This window comes from Sorex araneus, chromosome 5, assembly GCF_027595985.1.
Source record: "Sorex araneus isolate mSorAra2 chromosome 5, mSorAra2.pri, whole genome shotgun sequence".
Taxonomy (NCBI): domain Eukaryota; kingdom Metazoa; phylum Chordata; class Mammalia; order Eulipotyphla; family Soricidae; genus Sorex; species Sorex araneus.
Genome location: NC_073306.1, coordinates 9,354,321 through 9,373,803, shown reverse-complemented (window position 1 = coordinate 9,373,803; position 19,483 = coordinate 9,354,321). Strand labels below are relative to the sequence as shown.

Genomic DNA, 19,483 nt, shown 5'->3' with positions numbered 1-19,483 from the left:
GAAGATATAATACTGCTCTTCTCAATTTAGTATTTGCTGAAAAGCAGATTGTTATAGCTTGTTCAGGACACATATCATTGTCACTGTTGTTCGTCAATTTGCTTGAGCAGCACCAGTAACTTCTCCATTGTGAGACTTGTTGTTACTGTTTTTGGCATATCAAATATGCCATGGGTAGCTTGCCGTGCTCTCTGAGAGGGACGGAGGAATCGAACCCGAGTCGGCCTTGTGCAAGGCAGATGCCCTACCCACTGTGCTATTGCTCCAGTCCAGTACACATATAACACAAGTACTATTTGAAATAGGACTGTTCATGTGTCAGTATGTAACAAATGAAAGAATTTGCTCAACAAAAATCGGAGGGCTTAGGCTTAGTAAGGTCTGTAGACATAACTAGGGCTGGCCAGATAGGAAAGCAGGTAGGGCGGGTTCAGTCCTGGCACTCTGTATGGTCCCCCAAGCACTGCCGGGAGCACTTCCTAAGTGCAGAATCAGGAGTACGCCCTGAGCCTCACTGGGCATGGCCCTCAAATGAAAAAGAATACTGGAGAAAATGAATCCAGTTGAGGTAGGAGAGTTAAGAACCAAGTCATCCAAAATCTTTTTAAGTAAGACATTTTTGTCACTATCTTTGCAGTTATCAACAATTACCTCAGAAATAAAGTAATTTCTCTTATTGTTACCAAAAAATTGCATTTTTATTTGTAATTTTGTCTGTATGCTACATTTTGGAGAATAATGCTTGTTTCACAACCCCCTTCCCCCATTTTGTCAGAGGAGTTATCTGTTTGGACAGAGGAAGAGTGTAGAAGTTTTGAACAAGGACTGAAGGCGTATGGGAAGGAATTTCATTTGATTCAGGCTAATAAAGTAAGTAATCAAATGTGTTCTCTGTTACAGAAAGAAATTTGACAGCCGTAGTCTTATAACCCATATCATATAGTATCTTAACTATTTCCTAGCATCAGAAGTTTTTGAATTAACATATTGATACTTAGGGAATTGTTACCAGCATGCCTAGACTTTGTCCTAGTGGCTGGTTTCAGTACATGTCAGAAGCTCTAAGATCTGGTTTTTTTTTGTTTGTTTGTTTTTAACCACTGTCAACTGTGTTCATCTGCTTTTGTATGGGGGGGGTGTGTGTGGGGGGGGGTATGTTCATAGTTCTTTTCCACAGCCATGTGGAAGATATTTAAGGAAATTATTTTGAAGTGATTTTTGAAACTAATTGTTTCTGTTTCATTTATAAGTAAAATATCTTTTACATTTGCTAAAATAAGTCCAAATTGTTCTAAAATTATATAGTTCAGAACCAGAGAGCTTGTTCAGTGGACAGGGTATTTGCCTTGGACATGGTTTACCTAGATTTGATTCCTGGCATCCCATATTGCTGCCTGAGCACCACCAGGAGAGACCCCTGAGTGCAGAGCCAGGAGTAAACCTTGACTACCACCGGGTATGGCCCAGAAACCAAAAAGGAGATTAAAAGAATAAAATTAGATTCAAGATCATTTTATTTGAATTGAGATTTAAGTTTTTCTGAAGAATATCTCAGTTGGTCAGTTTTATACATTATAATTTTCTTATTTGAGAATTTTTAATAATTTTCCTTCCATATTTATATTTATCAACTAGTGTATTCCCAACAGCTTCATGAGCACTTACAGATATTTTAATTTTCTTAAAACCGAAATCATAGTAAACTATTGCTAGACAGTATAGGAAAATGTACGTATAGGAGATTAGGACAGGGAATATTTAAATCTCTTTGACTGTTGGTAGTTATGTATGTTTCTAGGCTTTTTCTTTTTCTTTTTGGGTCACACCCAGCAATGCTCAGGGGTTACTCCTGGCTTTGCACTCAGAAATTACTCCTGGCAGTGCTTGGGGGACCATATAGGATGCCGCGGATCGAACCCGGGTCGGCCGCCTGCAAGGCAAACGCCTTACCCACTGTGTCTAGGCTTTTTTTAAAAAAGAAAGTATCACATTTTAGCAAATGTAAATTACGACAAGATGCTTAAAGTTTTGTTTGATGACTTGTCGAGGTTGACTTTATGCAGTGTTAAACCACAAGCCCTTGGCCATGTGTCTGATTAACTCCAGATACATCCTTCCGTGGTTGAAAGGGACATTATTTTGGATGAACATTTCCTTGAATCCAAACACTGTTGTTCACTAGATTATCTATGAAGGAGACCCTGAGGATGATAGGGTGATGGAACTAGTAGCAGCAAAAACCCACCTACTCCCTAAATCCTTTAAGGTTGGTCTGGGGGGCCTTTTTCTTGCCAAGGGCAAGTTAGATACTTGCAATCTCATTTACAGGCCATACAGTACAGATGGGCCTTAGGCAGTTGGTAAGAAGCACGTGTGGGTCCTCTTTTGTACCTCGGCCCAGCATATGGGATGCTGGGAATCGAACCCGGGTCGGCTGCCTGCAAGGCAAACGCCCTACCCGCTGTGCTTTCGCTCCAGCCCCTCAAGACCTGTTTTTTAAAAAAATATTTGGGAGTGAGATATTTGAGTGCCTGCTGACACATGTATATTACATTTAATTGTCCTAATGAACAGAGAGAAAAGTAATTCTTTTTTGTTTGAGAGAGGGTCCAGATGTGGCAGTGCTTGGGCGTGCTTCTCCCACATCTGTGTGTGAGGTTCGCCTCCCAGGGTGCTCTGGACAACTGGGGATCAGACCCGGACCTCCCACATGCAGGTTATGTGTTCAACCCATTTAGTTTTCTCCTTGACCCCCAAGAACAGTAATTTTTTTAAGAAGAATGAAAAAGATCAGACTCTGGGCCAGAGGGATAGGTGAGCCGGCAAGGCGCTTGCACTGCACGCAGTAGGGTGCTTGCTTGCACACAGCCAACATGGGTTCTTTCTCTGGCACCCCATATGGTCTCCCGAGCCCTGCCAGGAGTCAGTCCTGAGCGCAGAGTCAGAAGTAAGCCCTGGCCACCGCCAATGTCACCCCCAAACAAACAAAAATAATAAGCAGACTTCAGTTTATAAATTTATAAATATGCTGATTTAATCTGTTGACAATTTTTCATAATATTCTATACATATCCATAATTTTCTTTCAGTAAATTGTTGCTTTCAGCTAAGAAAGTACAGCTGACTTAAAATTTCTCTAGAAATAAGATTCAGAAGGAGGTGAAAGAGAACTTGAGAAGGTGGTTGGTTGTTTTTTGTAGGTGTTTTTTTAACCTGATACCTTTTCGTCTTAAAACATGAGTCATAGTTTTTAGAGTGTGAGTAGAGAATCCAGAGTTTAACTCAGCCAGCTGAGATTATGCTCTGATAAGAGGCTCAGTACCTTATACGTGGTCTCCCAAACACTGCCAGGTATGATCCCAGGTCCCCATAAAATAATGTGCAAGTAGAGTGAAGAATAGATGATACTAGGTAAGAAATAAGGGGATCAGCAAACTGACCTTAGGTGCTATCTGTCCCAAATGACACTGCTCTCAAGATGAGAAACATGGGTAAAAATAACATTTTGTGTCCCTAAAATCCCATGCAGATAACTGTCCTTTTAAATAAATGTACAGTATTTTCTATCAACCATACCAGCCCTCCAAGCTACCTAGCAAAGGTTTTTATTTTTTTTAATCAATCCCATTGGTCCTCAGACCGTAAGAGGAGCCAGTCGGTGACACTGGTACAGCGCCATGTGCCACTGGAGTACCTGGCAAGCAGCACGTTAGCATTATTACACTCACTTACAGCTCACTGAGGAATAGTCTCAGCTTCTCTAGAAAGCAAATTGTCTTAAATCTGGATCACCTCAGGGACTAGTAAAGGAGGCTTTAAAATAGTAATTTAAGGGATAAGCTCCCTAGGTGCTGAGTAAAAATATTTGGAAACTGTGTATAATGTAATTTTAGTCTAAATGCCACATTTTCAATAGAGAAGTATTTATAGTAAATTAAGATGATAGTCTCTTAAACCGCACACAGTGCTATTTAATATTGAAGAATATTATGAATGTGTTTTTTTCTCAGAATAGTAACACAGCTGTTGCACTGCTGTATTTTATGGATAGTATAATAGGGGCTGGAGCGATAGCACAGCGGTTGGGCATTCGCCTTTCATGCGGCCAACCCGAGTTCTATTCCTCCGCCCCTCTCGGAGAGCCCGGCAAGCTACCGAGAGTATCAAGCCTGAGCAGCAGAGCCTGGCAAGCTACTACTCGTGCGTATTGGATATGCCAAAAATAGTAACAATAAGTCTCTCAGGGAGAGACGTTACTGGTGCCCACTCGAACAAATCGATGAGCAACGGGATGACAGTGACAGTGATAATAGGAATAACTAAATTGGCTGTCCAACGTAAGATTTTTTTTAATCTAATAATCCTTTAAAAAGAGATGATAGATGACATTATAGGTGGGTAAGGCACTTGTCTTGTGCGCGGCGCACCCCAGGTTGATCCCCGGATGGTCCCTCAGTCACTCCAGGCCTGATCTGGCATGCGGGATCAGAAGTGAGCTCTGAGCACTGTCTATTGTGGCCCAAAGGCCAGAAAAATAATAAAAGGAGATGATAATTGTTAAAAACAAGTTTTTGCATTTTACAGGTTCGAACAAGGTCAGTTGGTGAATGTGTAGCATTCTATTATATGTGGAAAAAATCTGAACGTTACGATTTCTTTGCTCAGCAAACACGATTTGGAAAAAAGAAATATAATCTCCATCCTGGTGTAACGTGAGTTGTTTTTTCTTTCTAGTTATGGTTTTGCTAAGCTTTCCTAACTAGAGAAAGTTATAATTACCCCAATTTTTTTTATAGCATGAGCTTACACTAAGTTATTTCTTGACATATCTTCATAGAGCAATTAAACTTCTTAGTATCTTAGAAAATGTAAGCTACAGTTCATTGAGACACAAATGTCAAAGTATTAGCAGATATTTTTTCAGGGTAAGCAGATGCAGATTGATAATACTGAAAACAGTGAAATAAGAATTATGTTTAAAACAATAGTGCCATCTTCCCTCTAAACAGGAAAGGAAAATAGTATTTTTCTCTTGTGCAATCTGCTTTTGATCCTGCTAACCAAGATAAGATTTGAATATAAACAACATACAAAGAACAAAGGATATAATGAAGTCAAATGACATTAGCATTTTTGTTACAGTCTTAACCTGCCTGGTCCTGAGAACAGAATCCAAGGCCTTCCTGGGAGATGCTCTCTATCACTTACCCACATCCCTCCCTCTGCGAACATAGTTTTGAAAAGGAAGGATCTTGTAGGTGGTGACTTCTCTTTCGATTTCCTGAAACCCTTCCAACATTCAACATTGAATAACTATGAATATAATTTTAGTTTAACTCTCAGTGGTAGAGGGAGGATGGAGTGTAACTTCATTCTGAAGGCTGAAAGGGGAAGAAAATGCCTTATATGACTAATCCTGCTTCCTTCTACCAGTTTTCTCTTAGCCTCATTCTAGCTTGGAATAAAATGCTGTCTCCACCCTCACTAGTAATTTGTTACTTCAATATGTAGAATATTAAACTATGTCTCACATGAGTTGCTGTTGAATACTGATAAGTTGTGTGGTGGAATTAATTGACTATTCCCTAATGTTTATGAATAAAAAAATAACAAAATTATGACTTGATTTGGTCACCCTGTACCAGTAGAGATTCATGAGGTTGGCCGCATTGCTGCCATTAAAGAGGTTTATGTAAGTGTTTGTGCTTTTCAGATTCTTAGACTGGGCTTTTGCCTTTCATGTTTATCAGTGTCTCTTGTTGGTCACATTCCCAGAGGATCATACTCCTCCAAATATATAAAGCAGAATTCCCTAAAGGGGATTCAGATAGGGGTGATGGCCTCTGGAAATCACAAGACATGTGAACAGGACACGTGAACATCAAGAGTTCATGATGGCTGAGTGAGATCTTACATGTAAGAGTATTTCAGACCCTAATTAGTAATGTTACAACTTATAGTTAGTTACTTTAGAAATTTTAACTGGTGGTATTAATGCTCAGTGACTTAAAACCTAGACTATAACTATCCGTTCTCCAGAGTATATCTTAAAAATTCTATCTTAAAAAAAATTTAGTATCTTAAAAAGTCAATCTTTTTTATAAGGAAAAGCAATAGTAACATCTTTCATTTTTTTTCACCCATTTCAGACATAATTAACATATGAACTACAGGCAGTGTGTCGTCATCAGCAGTAAGAACATAAGAATTGCCTTGCTGGGTCTGACCCTGGTTCACCCAGTTTTGTCTTTCAGAAAGCACCACCAAGGAAAGTGTTGGCTGACTTAGTTGGTCCTCTGGTGTCAAGCTCGTCAGGTTAGGTAGGGGAGTGCCACCAAGCACTTTAGTTTCTCTAGTAATCTCTCCATAGTTTCGGAAACTTTTGAAGATACTTAATAGCATTAACCTTTTTCTCATTTAAACGTTAAGTATTCCAGGGCCCAGAGCGAAACGACAGTGGGGAGGGTGCTTTTTAAAAGCCTTGCACATGGATGACCCAGGTTCGATCCCTGACGTCCCATGTGGTCCTAGCACCACCAGGAGTAATTCCTGAGTGTAGAGCCAGGAGTTACCCCCGAGCATCGCTGAGTGTGATGGAGCCCCCCCATCCCCCCACCCGGCCCCACCCCGGGAATAAAGATGGTTAAGTTTTCTAGAGCTGAAGTAGCCACAGGTAAAAGCAGTCCCCTGTCGTCAGTTTTCTTTCATTCCAAGAGTTAAAATTGTAATGGTATGAAGTAAATAAAGGTGTTTTCTCTCCGGGCACAATTATCATGGGGTTTGAAGGCACTTCCCCTTTGGATAGCTCATAAAGGCTTTATCTAAAGACATCATTTTTAACATGTACTCATTCCTTTTGGCTATGTTGTGTCTTTTCTAAGAAATCATGACCAATATGAAGGGTTTTCTGTAGGCATGGAGGTAACTTCTACAATTGCACACAGGGATTGATTCCTTTAGATACAATTTTGAATAGATTATTCATCTTCTGCTGTTGTCAGGGGAGAGGGGTTGGATCATACCCAGCAGCGCTTGAAGGCAGCTCCTTCCTGCGCTTGGATGTTGCTCCTGGCAGTGCCTACGGGACCATGTAGTGCCAGGATCAGACCAGGGCTACCTTTATGTAAGGCAAGCGCCTTACCCTCTGTACTCTGTCTCTCACCCTCATCAGCCCTGGGAGTCAAAATTGTAGAGTATTATCCCAAAGCTGTTTGCTTCTCTATTACACTGCCACCTTTCACTTGTTTTCCAGAAGGAAGCCCGTTTGCTACTTTGCTGCCAGTAAGCAGTATTCTATAGATCTTACGGCAGCTTCCGTATTCCCGAAAGGCTTGGTAGCCATATACGTAGTGAGAATTTTGCTATAAGCAGTTCTGCAAATAGTTGACAGGAGCCGGACTGCTGGGCCATCCCTGGCGGTGCTCAGGACTTCCTCCTGGCTGTACTCAGTGGTCGCTGCTGGCAGTGGTGGGGCGACCACAGGCAGTGCTAGGGGTCACACCGAGGTCAGCTGGGTACAAAGCAAGCGCCTTGACCCTGACACCATTTCTCCCGTCCACAAATAATTTTTTTAAGTAAAAACTGACATAACTAGCTTCCTGAATCTTCCCTAAGCATTCTGGATGTCATTTATACTTAAGAAAAATTCTTCCATAGTATTGCTACATTCAGAAATTTAAATTAATTTTATATCATCAGCTGAAGCTTATTTGCCTGCATTTTAACACCCTACCTCTATCCATTTTATTGTATTACATTTCTATCAGTCCCTCTTCACTTCTTCATGCTTCAGTTACTGGCCTTAGTTTCTAAAGTCTCTTCGCATTTATCTTGCTCATTCCTGTCTGTGTGTGCTTCCAGTTTATTATATAATTGTTCTTTAATTGTGAGAAATTTATGCAGAGCATAAAGCTGAAGATGTCTGAAAAACCATCAGATTTCATTCCCTTTATGGATGAGGAAAACACTGGCTCTTAAATTGCTTGGTTTGACTTGGTCCCTCCAGTTACTGGGAGGTTTCGTGAGATCAGAAACCATGTTGACAGGTGACAGACATTCTGGGTATGTCTGGCTTTCCACCCCCAGCACGCGCTCCCTCTCGCTCCCAGTGTTCAGGAGCAGCTGTAGACACCGAAAAGGTGGGTGGGGGACTATGGTCAGTCATAAAAGCAAGTGGCTTTCAAGAACCATTTGCAACTTAATTTTAGTGCTATTGCACTTTATAGTTCACAAAACATTTCCTACACTGCTGCCTTGTGAGTTGATAAATAAGCTATGATATGCATTAAACTTTGGAGATACAGATTTAGGTCCAACCCTACCCCCACATCACTTCCACAGCAGTCTTGCCTGGTTCAGGACTGTTCCTGGCGGGGAAAGGAACTCTCAAGTCTCCTGTGCTGGCAGGGTAAAGCCGGGGACAAGCCCAGGCACTTAGCTTCTTAGCGCTTGTCTAGGGAGAAAGGTCCTGTACAGTTGGACTTCTGTCTGGCCCATGCGAAGCGGTTTAGCAGGTGGAACTCTTGCCTTGCACCCAGTTGACCCAAGTTTGATCTCCCGCATTCCATGTGGTCCCTTGAGCGCAGCAGGAGTCATGTCTGAGCACAGCGTCAGAAGTAACCCCTGAGCGAGCCGGACAGATAGCACAGCAGGTAGGGCGTTTCCCTAGCACGGGGTTGACCTGGATTTGATCCCCGGCATCCCATATGGTTCCCTTAGTAGCACCAGGAGTAATTTCTCAGCGCAGAGCTAGGAGTAACCCTGAACATCGTCAGGTGTGACCCCAGAAACCAAAACAAAATGTGACCCCTGAGCATTCCCAGATGCAGCCCAAACCGTGTCATCCCCTTCCCCGCTGGACCCCCCAGATATACCCTTGGGGCCAGAGCAGTAGGACAGCAGGTGGGACATTGGCTTTCCATGCGGCTGAGCCAGGAGCGATTGCTGGCATCCCATATGGTCTCTAAAAGCATCCCCAGGAGTAACCCTTGAGCACGCTGGGGGGAGGGGGATGTGTGTGTATGTGGGTGGGGGTGTGGGTGGGGGTGGGGGGGGGTGAGATACATATACACATAATATATAGGGAGGATATATAATAGGTTTATAAATTATTTATTGATGATCTTAAGTTAATTTTTAAACAAACTTTGAAAAAGTTTCACCACCCCATGTGCAGTCCCAAAGCAGTTTAAGAGCCAGGCTCTCCAAGGGATTTGGGCATGTTCAGGGCCAGGATCACTGAGAGGCCTGTTGATCTGTATTGCCGCAGCCACCAGGTTCAGTCTGCGATTGTAGCGACTCTACCGCACTGACTGGGTCATCCCTCCCTACTTTTCATTTACAGATCCTCTCAGCTTAGGCTACTTTGAGCATAAAAAAAAATGTTTTTAACTCCCCAGAGGTCTCTAAAGTGTCACAGTTTAAAGCTTTAACTCAGTTTTCCTACAAATGTGAAACCAAAGGAGCTTTCTGTTTAAGTGTTCAGATCCTGGCATAGTAGATGAGACACTGGAATGAGTGTAAGTGAAAATTCGGGATATGCATATTCGGCTAAAGCTTTCTGAATCAACAGCTTTTTACTTTTCAGCTGTATCATTTTTTAAAAAGTAATTGTATTGTTTCACTTAACTTTAAGGGATTACATGGACCGCCTTCTCGATGAAAGTGAAAGTGCTGCCTCCAGCCGGGCGCCATCCCCGCCGCCCACAGCCTCCAACAGCAGCAACAGCCAGTCGGAGAAGGAAGACGGCGCCGCAAGCAACAGGAACCAGAACGGTGAGCGGGTGGTGGGAAGGCCTGTTCCTCCCCGCCGTCACGGGCTGGCCTGGGTTTCTGTTCAGTGTCCAGAGGACAAGGGAGACTAATAATTGGCCGTACGTGGTATAGCACGTGTCAGAACACCAGGCACCCACAGTGTAGGCACATGCAGTGTCACTTCAATGGGAAGAGTTCCTGTCGGCGACACCTCGCAGTAAGTTTGTGACCCACTACAAATGCCCATCTCTCCTAACACGTTTGTCCCTGAATATTTTATTAATTGGGATACCTGGATATCAGTATTCTTGTGTAGGTTTAGACTGAAACGGATTTTACATCAGAAATACAGAGTTGTTTGTTCTGTTCTCAGCTTGTTTGGAGGTCTAGCAGGGGAGCGCGGCGTCTCGTCTCCTCAGCCGGAGAACGGTCTCTCTTCGGGGAGACCTTCCCTTTGACTGAGCGCGCAGCTTCAGGAGGGATGCACAGGGGGTGGCGAGGGAGGAAGGGGACACCCGCCTAGCCAGCCAAATCAACCTTGACAATATGACAGTAGTGGGGTGACAGAGGTCACAGCCACATTGCCCTCATATCCGAGAACTGGGGAACTTTGTCAGGAAAGTGCTTTAAGTATGTAAGTAAAAGTAGATCACGAGAGCACTGTTCTAAATATTTCTGTCTCTGATAGTAAATAACCTTGAGGGATAAAGAGATGAAGCAGGTGCTAGTCTGTGCATTAAGATTCTACAGAAGCAGTTCTCTCTTTATCTCTGAGAGAGAGGCAAAAAACACACCAATGTGGAGTCCATGCCCGGTTCAGTCAGCTTAACCAGTGGCTGAATGAATGAATAGCAGTGAGTTGAAAGAATGCCCGTCCGGGGCCTCCTCAGAGAACCACTCTGACTCTCACTTGAATCAACACGGTCTTCGCCGGTTAGATGCCACAGCCAGAGTCAGCCCTTTCCCGCCCTGCAGCAGGGAGCTGGTGACTTAGAGGTCCTGCCCACGTGCACGTGACAGGTCAGCCCTCGAAGCTCTCCTGCCCCTGTGGCCTCTAGTGCGGCGCTGTGGGAGATCCGTCTGCATTCTGACGGGGACCCGTGCTAGCTCTACGGCAGGGCAAAGCACTTGATTTGGGGGCCCCCATTCCCTCGTCTTGGCTCTGTCCCCTCTTAGGAATGAGCCATACTGGAGCCAGAGAAGTAGCTCAGCAGGTAGGGCACTTGCCTTGCACGAAGCCAACCCGAATTGGATCGTGGCACCACATACTGGTGCCCTGAGCCCCGCCAGGGTGATTCCTGACTGCAGAGTCGGAAGTGACCCCCGCGCTTCCCCTGGTGTGACCCAAGAGCCAAAAAAGGGAAAAGAAGAATGAGCCAAGCAAATGAGAATTGGGTTTGTAGATGACATGTCAATGCCGGCCACATCCGTCCCCAGCAGAGCTGGGAGCTGGACCCCCGCACCCTGCCACAGGGGCTGACTTCAGGAGCTACAGCTGCAAGCACATCTGCCTTTTGGTTTTGGTGTTTTGTGGCAGTGGGCAGGGATTGTTTGTATTTCTCCTTTTCCAGCCAATTAGTGAGAACATGAAGTTAAACTCTTAAGGAAGGGGTACTTAAGTTTATTATTACTCAGTTCGGGCGAGTTCTTTTTTAAATTTAAAAAATTAATTTTTAAATTTTCATAAAGTTGTTCACGATAATTGATTACATTCAATATTTCAACACCAATCCCACCATCATTACACCTTCCTACCACCATTATTTCGAATTTTTCTACCATCACTCAGGCCTGCCTACCACAAACAGGTAGCACAAGGTCTGTAGATATCTATTTTACATGGCATGTGGTATCCTCAAACTTTTAAAGACAACATTTATGACTTGGTTTTACAAAGCTTATTTACAAAGATTGAGCTTTTGCTAAATTTAAAAAATGTATTTTTCTATATTCAGAGTAGTAACATACTGGAGCTAGCTAATTTGTTGTCACAAAACCAACCTCTTTAATATGTCAGTTTCTATTATGAATTGTGTATATTTTTAAATTTTTATTTTGGGGGGTTTGGGCCATGCCTGGCAGTGCTCAGGGTTCACTCCTGGCGATGCTCTGGAACCACATGGGGTGGGGGCCAGGAATCAAACCTAGATTGGCCCCATGCACCCTGCCTACAGTACTTTCCAGCCCCATGAATTTTATATATGAACTTAAGCTGTACAGAAACTCTGTAAGGTTGGTCTGTTGTTACCCTGGTTGTATGTGATGAAACTGAGGTACAAAGAAATGCTTGCCTGAATTCACACAGCTAGTAAGTAGTGCCACGATTCAAACTATATTTCCAGTTTGGGGTTTCTTTTTTTGGGGGGGGGGGGTCACGCCCGGCTATACACAGGAATTACTCCTGACAATGCTCAGGGGATCATACGGGATGCCAGGAATTGAACCTGGGTCAGCTGCGTACAAAGCAAACACCCTACCTGCTGTGCTATCGCTCCAGCCCTGTTTGGTTTTGTTGTTTGATTTGGGGCTACACCTGGCAGTACTGAGGGCTTACTCCTGGCTTTATATTCAGGGATCACTTCTGGTGGGCTAAAGATTGATTTTGGGGTCAGCCTCATGCAAGCCAAGCGCCCTCCCCACAGTACTGTTTCCTTGATACTACCCGTGGCGAATTCAATATGCCAAAAACAGTAACAAATCTCAAGATGCTCGAGCAGATCGATGAGCAATGGGATGGCAATGATAATTCAGTTTTAGTATCACTTCCTAAAAAGTTATTTTACAGTAGCTGTTTTATTATAGTTTATAGATCTAATTTTTCAACGCTGGTCATTTCCTTTGTTTCTTCCAACTTAGGGGTGTCATCTAATGGACCAAGTGAAATGTTAAGCAAAGAAGAAGTCAAAGTTGAAGGATTCCACATCAATGGACCGACGGGTGCAAGTAAGAAGCCTCTTCATGCAGACATGGATACTAATGGGTATGAAACAGATAATCTGGCCACTGACCCAAAACTTGCCCACGTGAATGCAAGAACCGACAATGATTTTGATGAAAAAAGTGAGAGACCTACCAAAAGGCGAAGGGTGAACAGCAATGGGAAAGAAAGTCCAGGGTCTTCTGAGTTTTTCCAAGAGGCAATGTCACATGGAAAATTTGAAGAACTTGAAAACACAGATGACTAAATTTTTAGACTTAACTTTCTTTGGCGTAAATTCTGGTGTGACTAAAATTTTCAGGGTTAATGGGTTACCTTAAAAAGTCGATTTCCTTGAAACAGTTGGTTAAAATTTGAAAATCTGAATTGAGTCCTAACTTAGGAAATATTTTAAAATTCTGCCTTTTGCAGACTTTTTATCCTCAACACTATAAAGACCCTTTTAAAGATTTAACAAATAGCAAATTTGAATGAATGTCAGCATAAACTGTACCTTCTCATTTCACGTATTAGTCCTAAAATTTCACAGCAAAGTACTTTTTGCTTAGTTTAATGGCAGAGAAAAACCAAGTTCAAATTTCTGTTTTACATCAGGTTTTCTGAGTTTCTTGAAATGTCTTTTCTAAGGCAGTTTTCTCTCCATGCAAATTGAGTATCATTATTAAGGAAACCCTTATGAATCCTGAAAGTTATGCTAGCATGATTTTTTTATATATAGAAGTTTAAAAATAAACCAAGTCAGGTTTGTATATGTAAAATTGTTGACATCAATGATGTCTTTCCATATTCTTATCTGGGCTTAAGAAATACATTCTGTATTTTTCCAGATTCTTTGTAGCCTTTGAAAGATTTTTACAGTACATATGTCTTGACTGAGCTGTCCTTTCTTAATACAAAAGCTTGTATAATTTTCTTAACTTGTACAGTTGGTAAACTTTTATGAGAGGAATTGATATCCCGAGTCTGTCAGCTTTCATTTTATTTTGCTAAGGTTTTTCTAATGAATTTTTAAGTGTTTGTGTAGTAACAAAGTCATGTTTCTTATCCAGCTGGTAAAAGCGTTCATAAAGGATTGTGAAAATTTGCTTTTTCAAATTTCTACTTAAGGACAAATAGTTTGAGACTTCTGAAATTAAGCATGTTGTCTAGATTGCATAGTTTGTTCTGCATTTGCTATAATTTTCAAAATTATTTTTTGAAGCAAGAGTTTACTGTTTGCTTAAGTGCTTAACTGTATCATGCTGACCAGAATTCTGTTCAGTTATTTTTATATGCATTATAAAAGTTCCCATTTTTGCATTATACAGGGAAAAAAGTTAAATGATATTAGATACTGGTGCACACAAAGTGTTGTCGCGCAACAATACTGATTTTGTGAGAAAGTGAAGTCAGAAAAGTTTTTAGACTTTTCCAGATGCCATTCAGTCTTCCCAAAATGAAAATAAGATGCATTAACCATTGCTCTGTGTGATTACAAATAGGATCGTTTGCTTGCATAGCCTTGCTAGAGTGCCGTTTTATTTTTAGTGCAAATTTCTTGTTAAAAAAGTGTAGTTTTATACAGCTGATAGACCAACTTATATCCGAACTTTTATAAAAGGTTATTAACTAGTTCTTGATTTTGTCAGACAGGCATACCACAGATGCTTTACTGGTTGACTTGCTGGTTCGTTCATCCTTGGTTCTAGAGCAAGTTCCTTTTTAAAAATAAATCATCTATGATCTTGTTTTTAGTGGCTCAGCTGGTGCCGTTAGGGGTGTGCACTGAGAAATGACGGTGTCGGCGCCATGGAAGTATTACTATTGCACATGTTGCTTTCCTTCACCAATGTCAGCAGCTTCCTTTCCCCAAACAGTGTTAAAAGCCACTTTATTACATCACTTGACTTCATATAATGTATCTTCGCTGTTTCACATATATATCCAAGTAAATCAAAAACTTTGGGTGGAGTTGTTGAGAAGTGTGTTTCTGCAGTTTTGTTTTATGTAGAACATTCATTTATCCAGAATGGCAGTTCTAGCAGGTGGTCACAGTCCATTTTCTGAACCAGATTTTAACAAATCCAAACACTTAAACAAATCCAAAGTATCCTAGCTATTTGTCGGAGATGGTCTACAGAGATGTTAGAAATGAATAGAGATGCTATACTTTTAAAGATGTTGCAATATTAGGGTGCCATTTTCACCTTTTTTAAGTGATGCATTTTGTTTGCAGGTCTATGAAGTTCTTGCAAACTATTATTATACAGGAACATTTTGAGTACCCACTCAGGCATGTTTGCAGATACGGCACATGTATACGTGTTAGGAAAGTTTATTTTATCTTCTCTAAAGTCTGCCTCATGAAAGACATTCCACTATTATAATACATAATGCTCAGCTTTTCGTAAATATTTAAATGTATTTTGTGTTTATACAGGTATTCACACAGTACTTTGTTCTCTATGATGCAGCCACTATAACATGATATAAGGCATTGCACTACTTCAATTTTTTTTAGTAATATCATGAATTAAATTTGCTTAGTAAGTTTTAGCACATTTCATAACTTTTAATCTCTTGACAAATTACATTGGGAAAAGCGTTTGTTAATAGTCTCCCCACCTCAAACCCACAAAGCACTGTCATTTTCATTTGGAATAATGTTCTGTTTTATGGTGTGTTTTCAAATTGAGTCTGGAATCTGCAACTCAAGTTCAGCATAATCTGTTGAGCTTTAAAATGTATCTGAAGTAATATTTAAGTAGGCATTTAAAATTATGAATTAATGTTTTAAAATTGATGCATAGTAATTTTGCACTGTAAAATAATTCCTCTTCTCCCCTTTCCTGTCTGCCATTCTGAATATGCTTATTAAAGTATTTTTTTAAACAGATTTTCCTATGTAATGCTGTGTGAATATTTTCCAGAGATAATGTTCTAAATCAAAGGATGCTTTTCCTGTAGTTTTGATTCAGACTGTCGATGCTCACAATGCAAGTACATCTGGTCTGTTTCTTCTACCCCTGACCATGCTGCAGGAAGTTGTGTCTCAGTGGCCCTGGTTCCTTTCGCCTTGGTGGGAGATGTAGTTTTGTCCCTTCCTCCTCCAAACAGATGCTTCGGTCTCTGCACTGTGTTTCTTCCTCTGACCAGTAGAATTACATTTTATTCCTTTTCAGTATATCACAGTGCTTTGCAAAAATAAAAAAAAAAAAGTTAAAACATTCTTTTTGCTCAATGGCAAATTAAGCGTGGGTACTTCTAGGGCTAGATCATCCAGCAGGTAAGGTGCTTGCCTTGCATGCAACTGTCCGGTATGGCCCAGAAACAACACAACAAAAAGATTGGACGTTTTGAATTAGTTGGGGTGGGATGGGGCTGGTGAATGTGCACCAGGAAATTGTGTGTTGATGATCTAGGGCTGTGTAACTATTTCTGTACACTACTAAACACAAAATCAGAAATGCTGTGTTTCCTAATAATTCATTTTCATGAAAAATACCAGTGTGTGGAAAATCCAATCAAATCATAAGAACTTTATGGGGCCGGAGCGCTAGCACAGCGGGTAGGGCATTTTCCTTGCACACCGCCGACCTGGGTTCAATCCTCAGCATCCCATAAGATCCCCCAAGCACCACCAGGAATAATTCCTGAGTGCAGAGCCAGGAGTAACCCCTGAGCATCACTGGGTGTCACTCAAGAAAAGCAAAAAAAAAGAAAAAAGACCTTTACTAATTTGGGGCCACCCAGAGCAGTAGAATTGTGGATAAGACACCTCCCTTCCACACAGCTACGTAGGTTTGACCCCTGGCACAACATAGGGTCCCTCCATTTCTGTCAGGTGTGATCCCTGATTGCAGAGCCAGTTATCTCTTATACAAGAACGTAATGACTCCATGGGCGAGATAAAACAATCCTCACTAACTTCTAAGGAAGCAGCATATAAAATAAAATATTGAGGTTCTGCTGTGAGGGCAAGTTCAAAGGGTAGCTGGGAAAATTGGAGACAATGGTTGAGGGAAGGTGTAATGGTGCTGGGACTGACTGGTGTTGCAATATCGAATGCCTGCAACATGATGAACAACTTTGGAAACCACAGTGTTTATATAAAGTGTAAGGGGGAAATAAATTTTTTTAAAAATACAGGGTGTATTATGTACTTAAAACATCTACTTGCAAAGTAAATTTGAGCACTTTTTAACATCGAAAATTTGTAGTGGCTACACCCAGCAGTGCTGGGAGACTGTGGTACTGGGGACCTAACCCAGATGGATCATGCTGTTCAAGGCCACGGGCTCCACGGACATTGAGGAACCGCCACGTAGTCTGAAGCTGAATTCTGATTGTCTTTGTCCAGCTTGATGCTTTCTCACATTCAGATGTCAGGGGTGACAGTTGTTTAGCAGGTTCCATACACCTTGTCCAGCAAGTACTTGGGCCTGCAGTTACACCAGCTACTGGGTGGCCTCAAGAATTGTGTCTGATCTCAGGACAGCAAGAGCAGGTAAGTGCTGTGATAGGTATTCAGGACGGAGGCCCAAGGAAACGAGCGGGTCGCCAGCTCAGGAAAATGTACTCACTGCCTTGTAATTCCAGCAAAATTCAGATTTTCCTCAAACTCAGAAGTCTGGCAACATGAAGCAGTGTTACTCATTTAAATGCCTTCCTGTAAATGAATGGGATGCATTCCCCTTTTCCCCTCTGTCACACACACACTGGGACTACTCCGTCCATGCGGTGCTCCCACCACAGTGGCGCTCACATCACCTCAGTGTACGCTGACATATACCTGTCAGTGGGGTCATACACTGATGGTCAAACATGCTTGCTGGGGGTGATGCTTCTGAGTGACATGCTGATACAAGCCGCAGTGCTCACAGTGAGAATGACAGCCAGAAGTCACTCACTGCCAGGGAACTGCGGACCGAGCAAGTGGTGACACTGGGGATCAAACTCGAGGCTTCATGCATACAAAGCAGGCACCTTAGCCTCTGGGCCATCTCCCCATTCTCCAAGGCCATTTATTGTCAGCATTCTCTGAAGGGTTGATTAGAACACAACAAATCCTGGGCTAGGGCATCTCATACACAGGGCAGCCTTGTATGGATAAAAGAATATCCGTAGAAAAGCTGTTCTTAAAGGCCATTTAGAGCTCTTCGGATAAGCCTGTGTTCTGTATCTTCCCCGCTCCCTCCAAATATTTTCTCTAAATAATTTTGTCCAAATACAATGTTTTTACCTGCTCCTCTGAAATTTTTTTTCTGTGACAAAGGCGAAGGGCCCAAGAAAGGCCTGGGTAAGGTCTAGGACTGGCTTTCCTGTGAGGGCGATTCCTCGCTCCAGCCCGAGTCCAGAGAAACCAAGTGGTGGGATTAACTCCTACACCGTGCAGAACAAGTGGACATCAGGTGTGGCTTGTCGGCTGCCTTGTGGGCAGTAGGACTTGAGGTCTGTGCTGTGTAGGGGCTTCACACAAGTCATCCAGGGACACCTCCCACCCCCTGCACCTAGCCCCCATGTCAGCTGATGGTTAAGCGAGTTACCGCTCTTCAGAGCACACAGATCCCAGCCCCGCAGCGCCCGGCCTTGCATTTCCCCGTCTAACGGCCTCTCCGTGGTTACCTTGGTGCCTCATTTTTACCTGTTTCGAATATGCCCTTTTCCCGGACTCCTGGAACATCCGGAGCATGTGGGGGCACTGGGGATCGACATGCATACAAAGCAGGCACCATCCATACCCTGCCGTTGCCGTGTCCCGTGGCTTCAGCTTCGGCTTCACGGTTCACAGCTGCTCCTCTTGATCTGGCCACAGCTTTGTCATGTGTGGACGCTGTCATATCCACAGGATGGGAACGTTGCCTCTGTGCCAATCTCAAGGGGCTGTTGGCATCCTGGAGTCACACTCGGGAGATCTTTGTTCCAGAGACAGCACTGATAAAGACCCGGTATGGGGTTCAACCCCCCTGCGCCTCAGCGTTTCCTATTTAAGTAAGGCAATGATTTGGGGTGCTTTGGGTCCTGGGGGTTGCTGGGCCACAACCAACACTCAGGAGCAACTCCAGGCTTGTTATCCGGGGGCCACTCCTAGTGGTACTCGGGTCCACACAGTGCCACAGGGTTGAACCTGGACCTCCCACATGCAAAGCCTATGCACTAGCCCTTTGAGCTCCGTTCCCGGCGCCAATAGTGGTTTTGCTTTTGGTTTTAATCCTCTGAAGGACCTAGAAACGATGCCCACATATACTTACACGTTTCACACAAGTTTCAGAGCAGATACTGCTGCCACAGGAGCTGGGCAATAAACCCAAGGCTGAAGTGTTTTCAGAGCTGCAGGCAGTTCTCACCCCCTCGGCAGTGGGTTCCAGTCGCCTTTATTATGGAACTGGCAAAGGCCACGGAGCCAGCAGGGTCTGCTTTGAAATCCCAAGGCACCCCCCAGTCCCCCGCATCCTTGTTCTGCAGAGTCCAGGAGCCTGCAAGTGAAGCAAGCGGGCGAGGGGGCCTGGCTGACCCAGGGCTGTGGAGCCCGTGCTGTCCTGTTTCCCTGCAGAAAAACTAAAAGGCCCAAATGGAGAAATGATGCCCCAAACTCCACCACCTTGGACAAGAATGGAGCGCACCAGCCTCTCCCTCGGGGGCCTGGGGAGTGTAGGCATTCATGGAGGGCAGGGAGCCCACCCCGGGCTAGAAAGGGCCCTCTGCTCCTTTGGGATTTATTCCCTAGAGCCTTTGGGAAACAGTATGTCCGCGAAAGGCGTGTCCGCTGCTCACAGCAGGGTCATTTAGGCAGCTCAAAGAAGCTGATTGCAA

General features: G+C 43.1%; 1 protein-coding gene across 7 annotated transcripts in view; it reads left to right on the top strand.

Annotated features, from left to right (window-relative positions):
• The window catches only part of MIER1 (MIER1 transcriptional regulator), a 60,752-nt gene extending 45,186 nt beyond the window's left edge, over positions 1-15,566 (top strand). For all 7 annotated transcript variants that reach the window (XM_004607085.2, XM_004607087.3, XM_055140830.1 and 4 more), the window contains 4 exons: positions 776-870; positions 4,585-4,712; positions 9,635-9,774; positions 12,610-15,566. In XM_004607085.2, coding sequence (XP_004607142.1) covers positions 776-870; positions 4,585-4,712; positions 9,635-9,774; positions 12,610-12,938 — 692 coding nt within the window. In that variant the 3' untranslated portion in view covers positions 12,939-15,566. The remainder of the gene's footprint in view (positions 1-775; positions 871-4,584; positions 4,713-9,634; positions 9,775-12,609) is intronic.
• Positions 15,567-19,483: the final 3,917 nt, after the last annotated feature.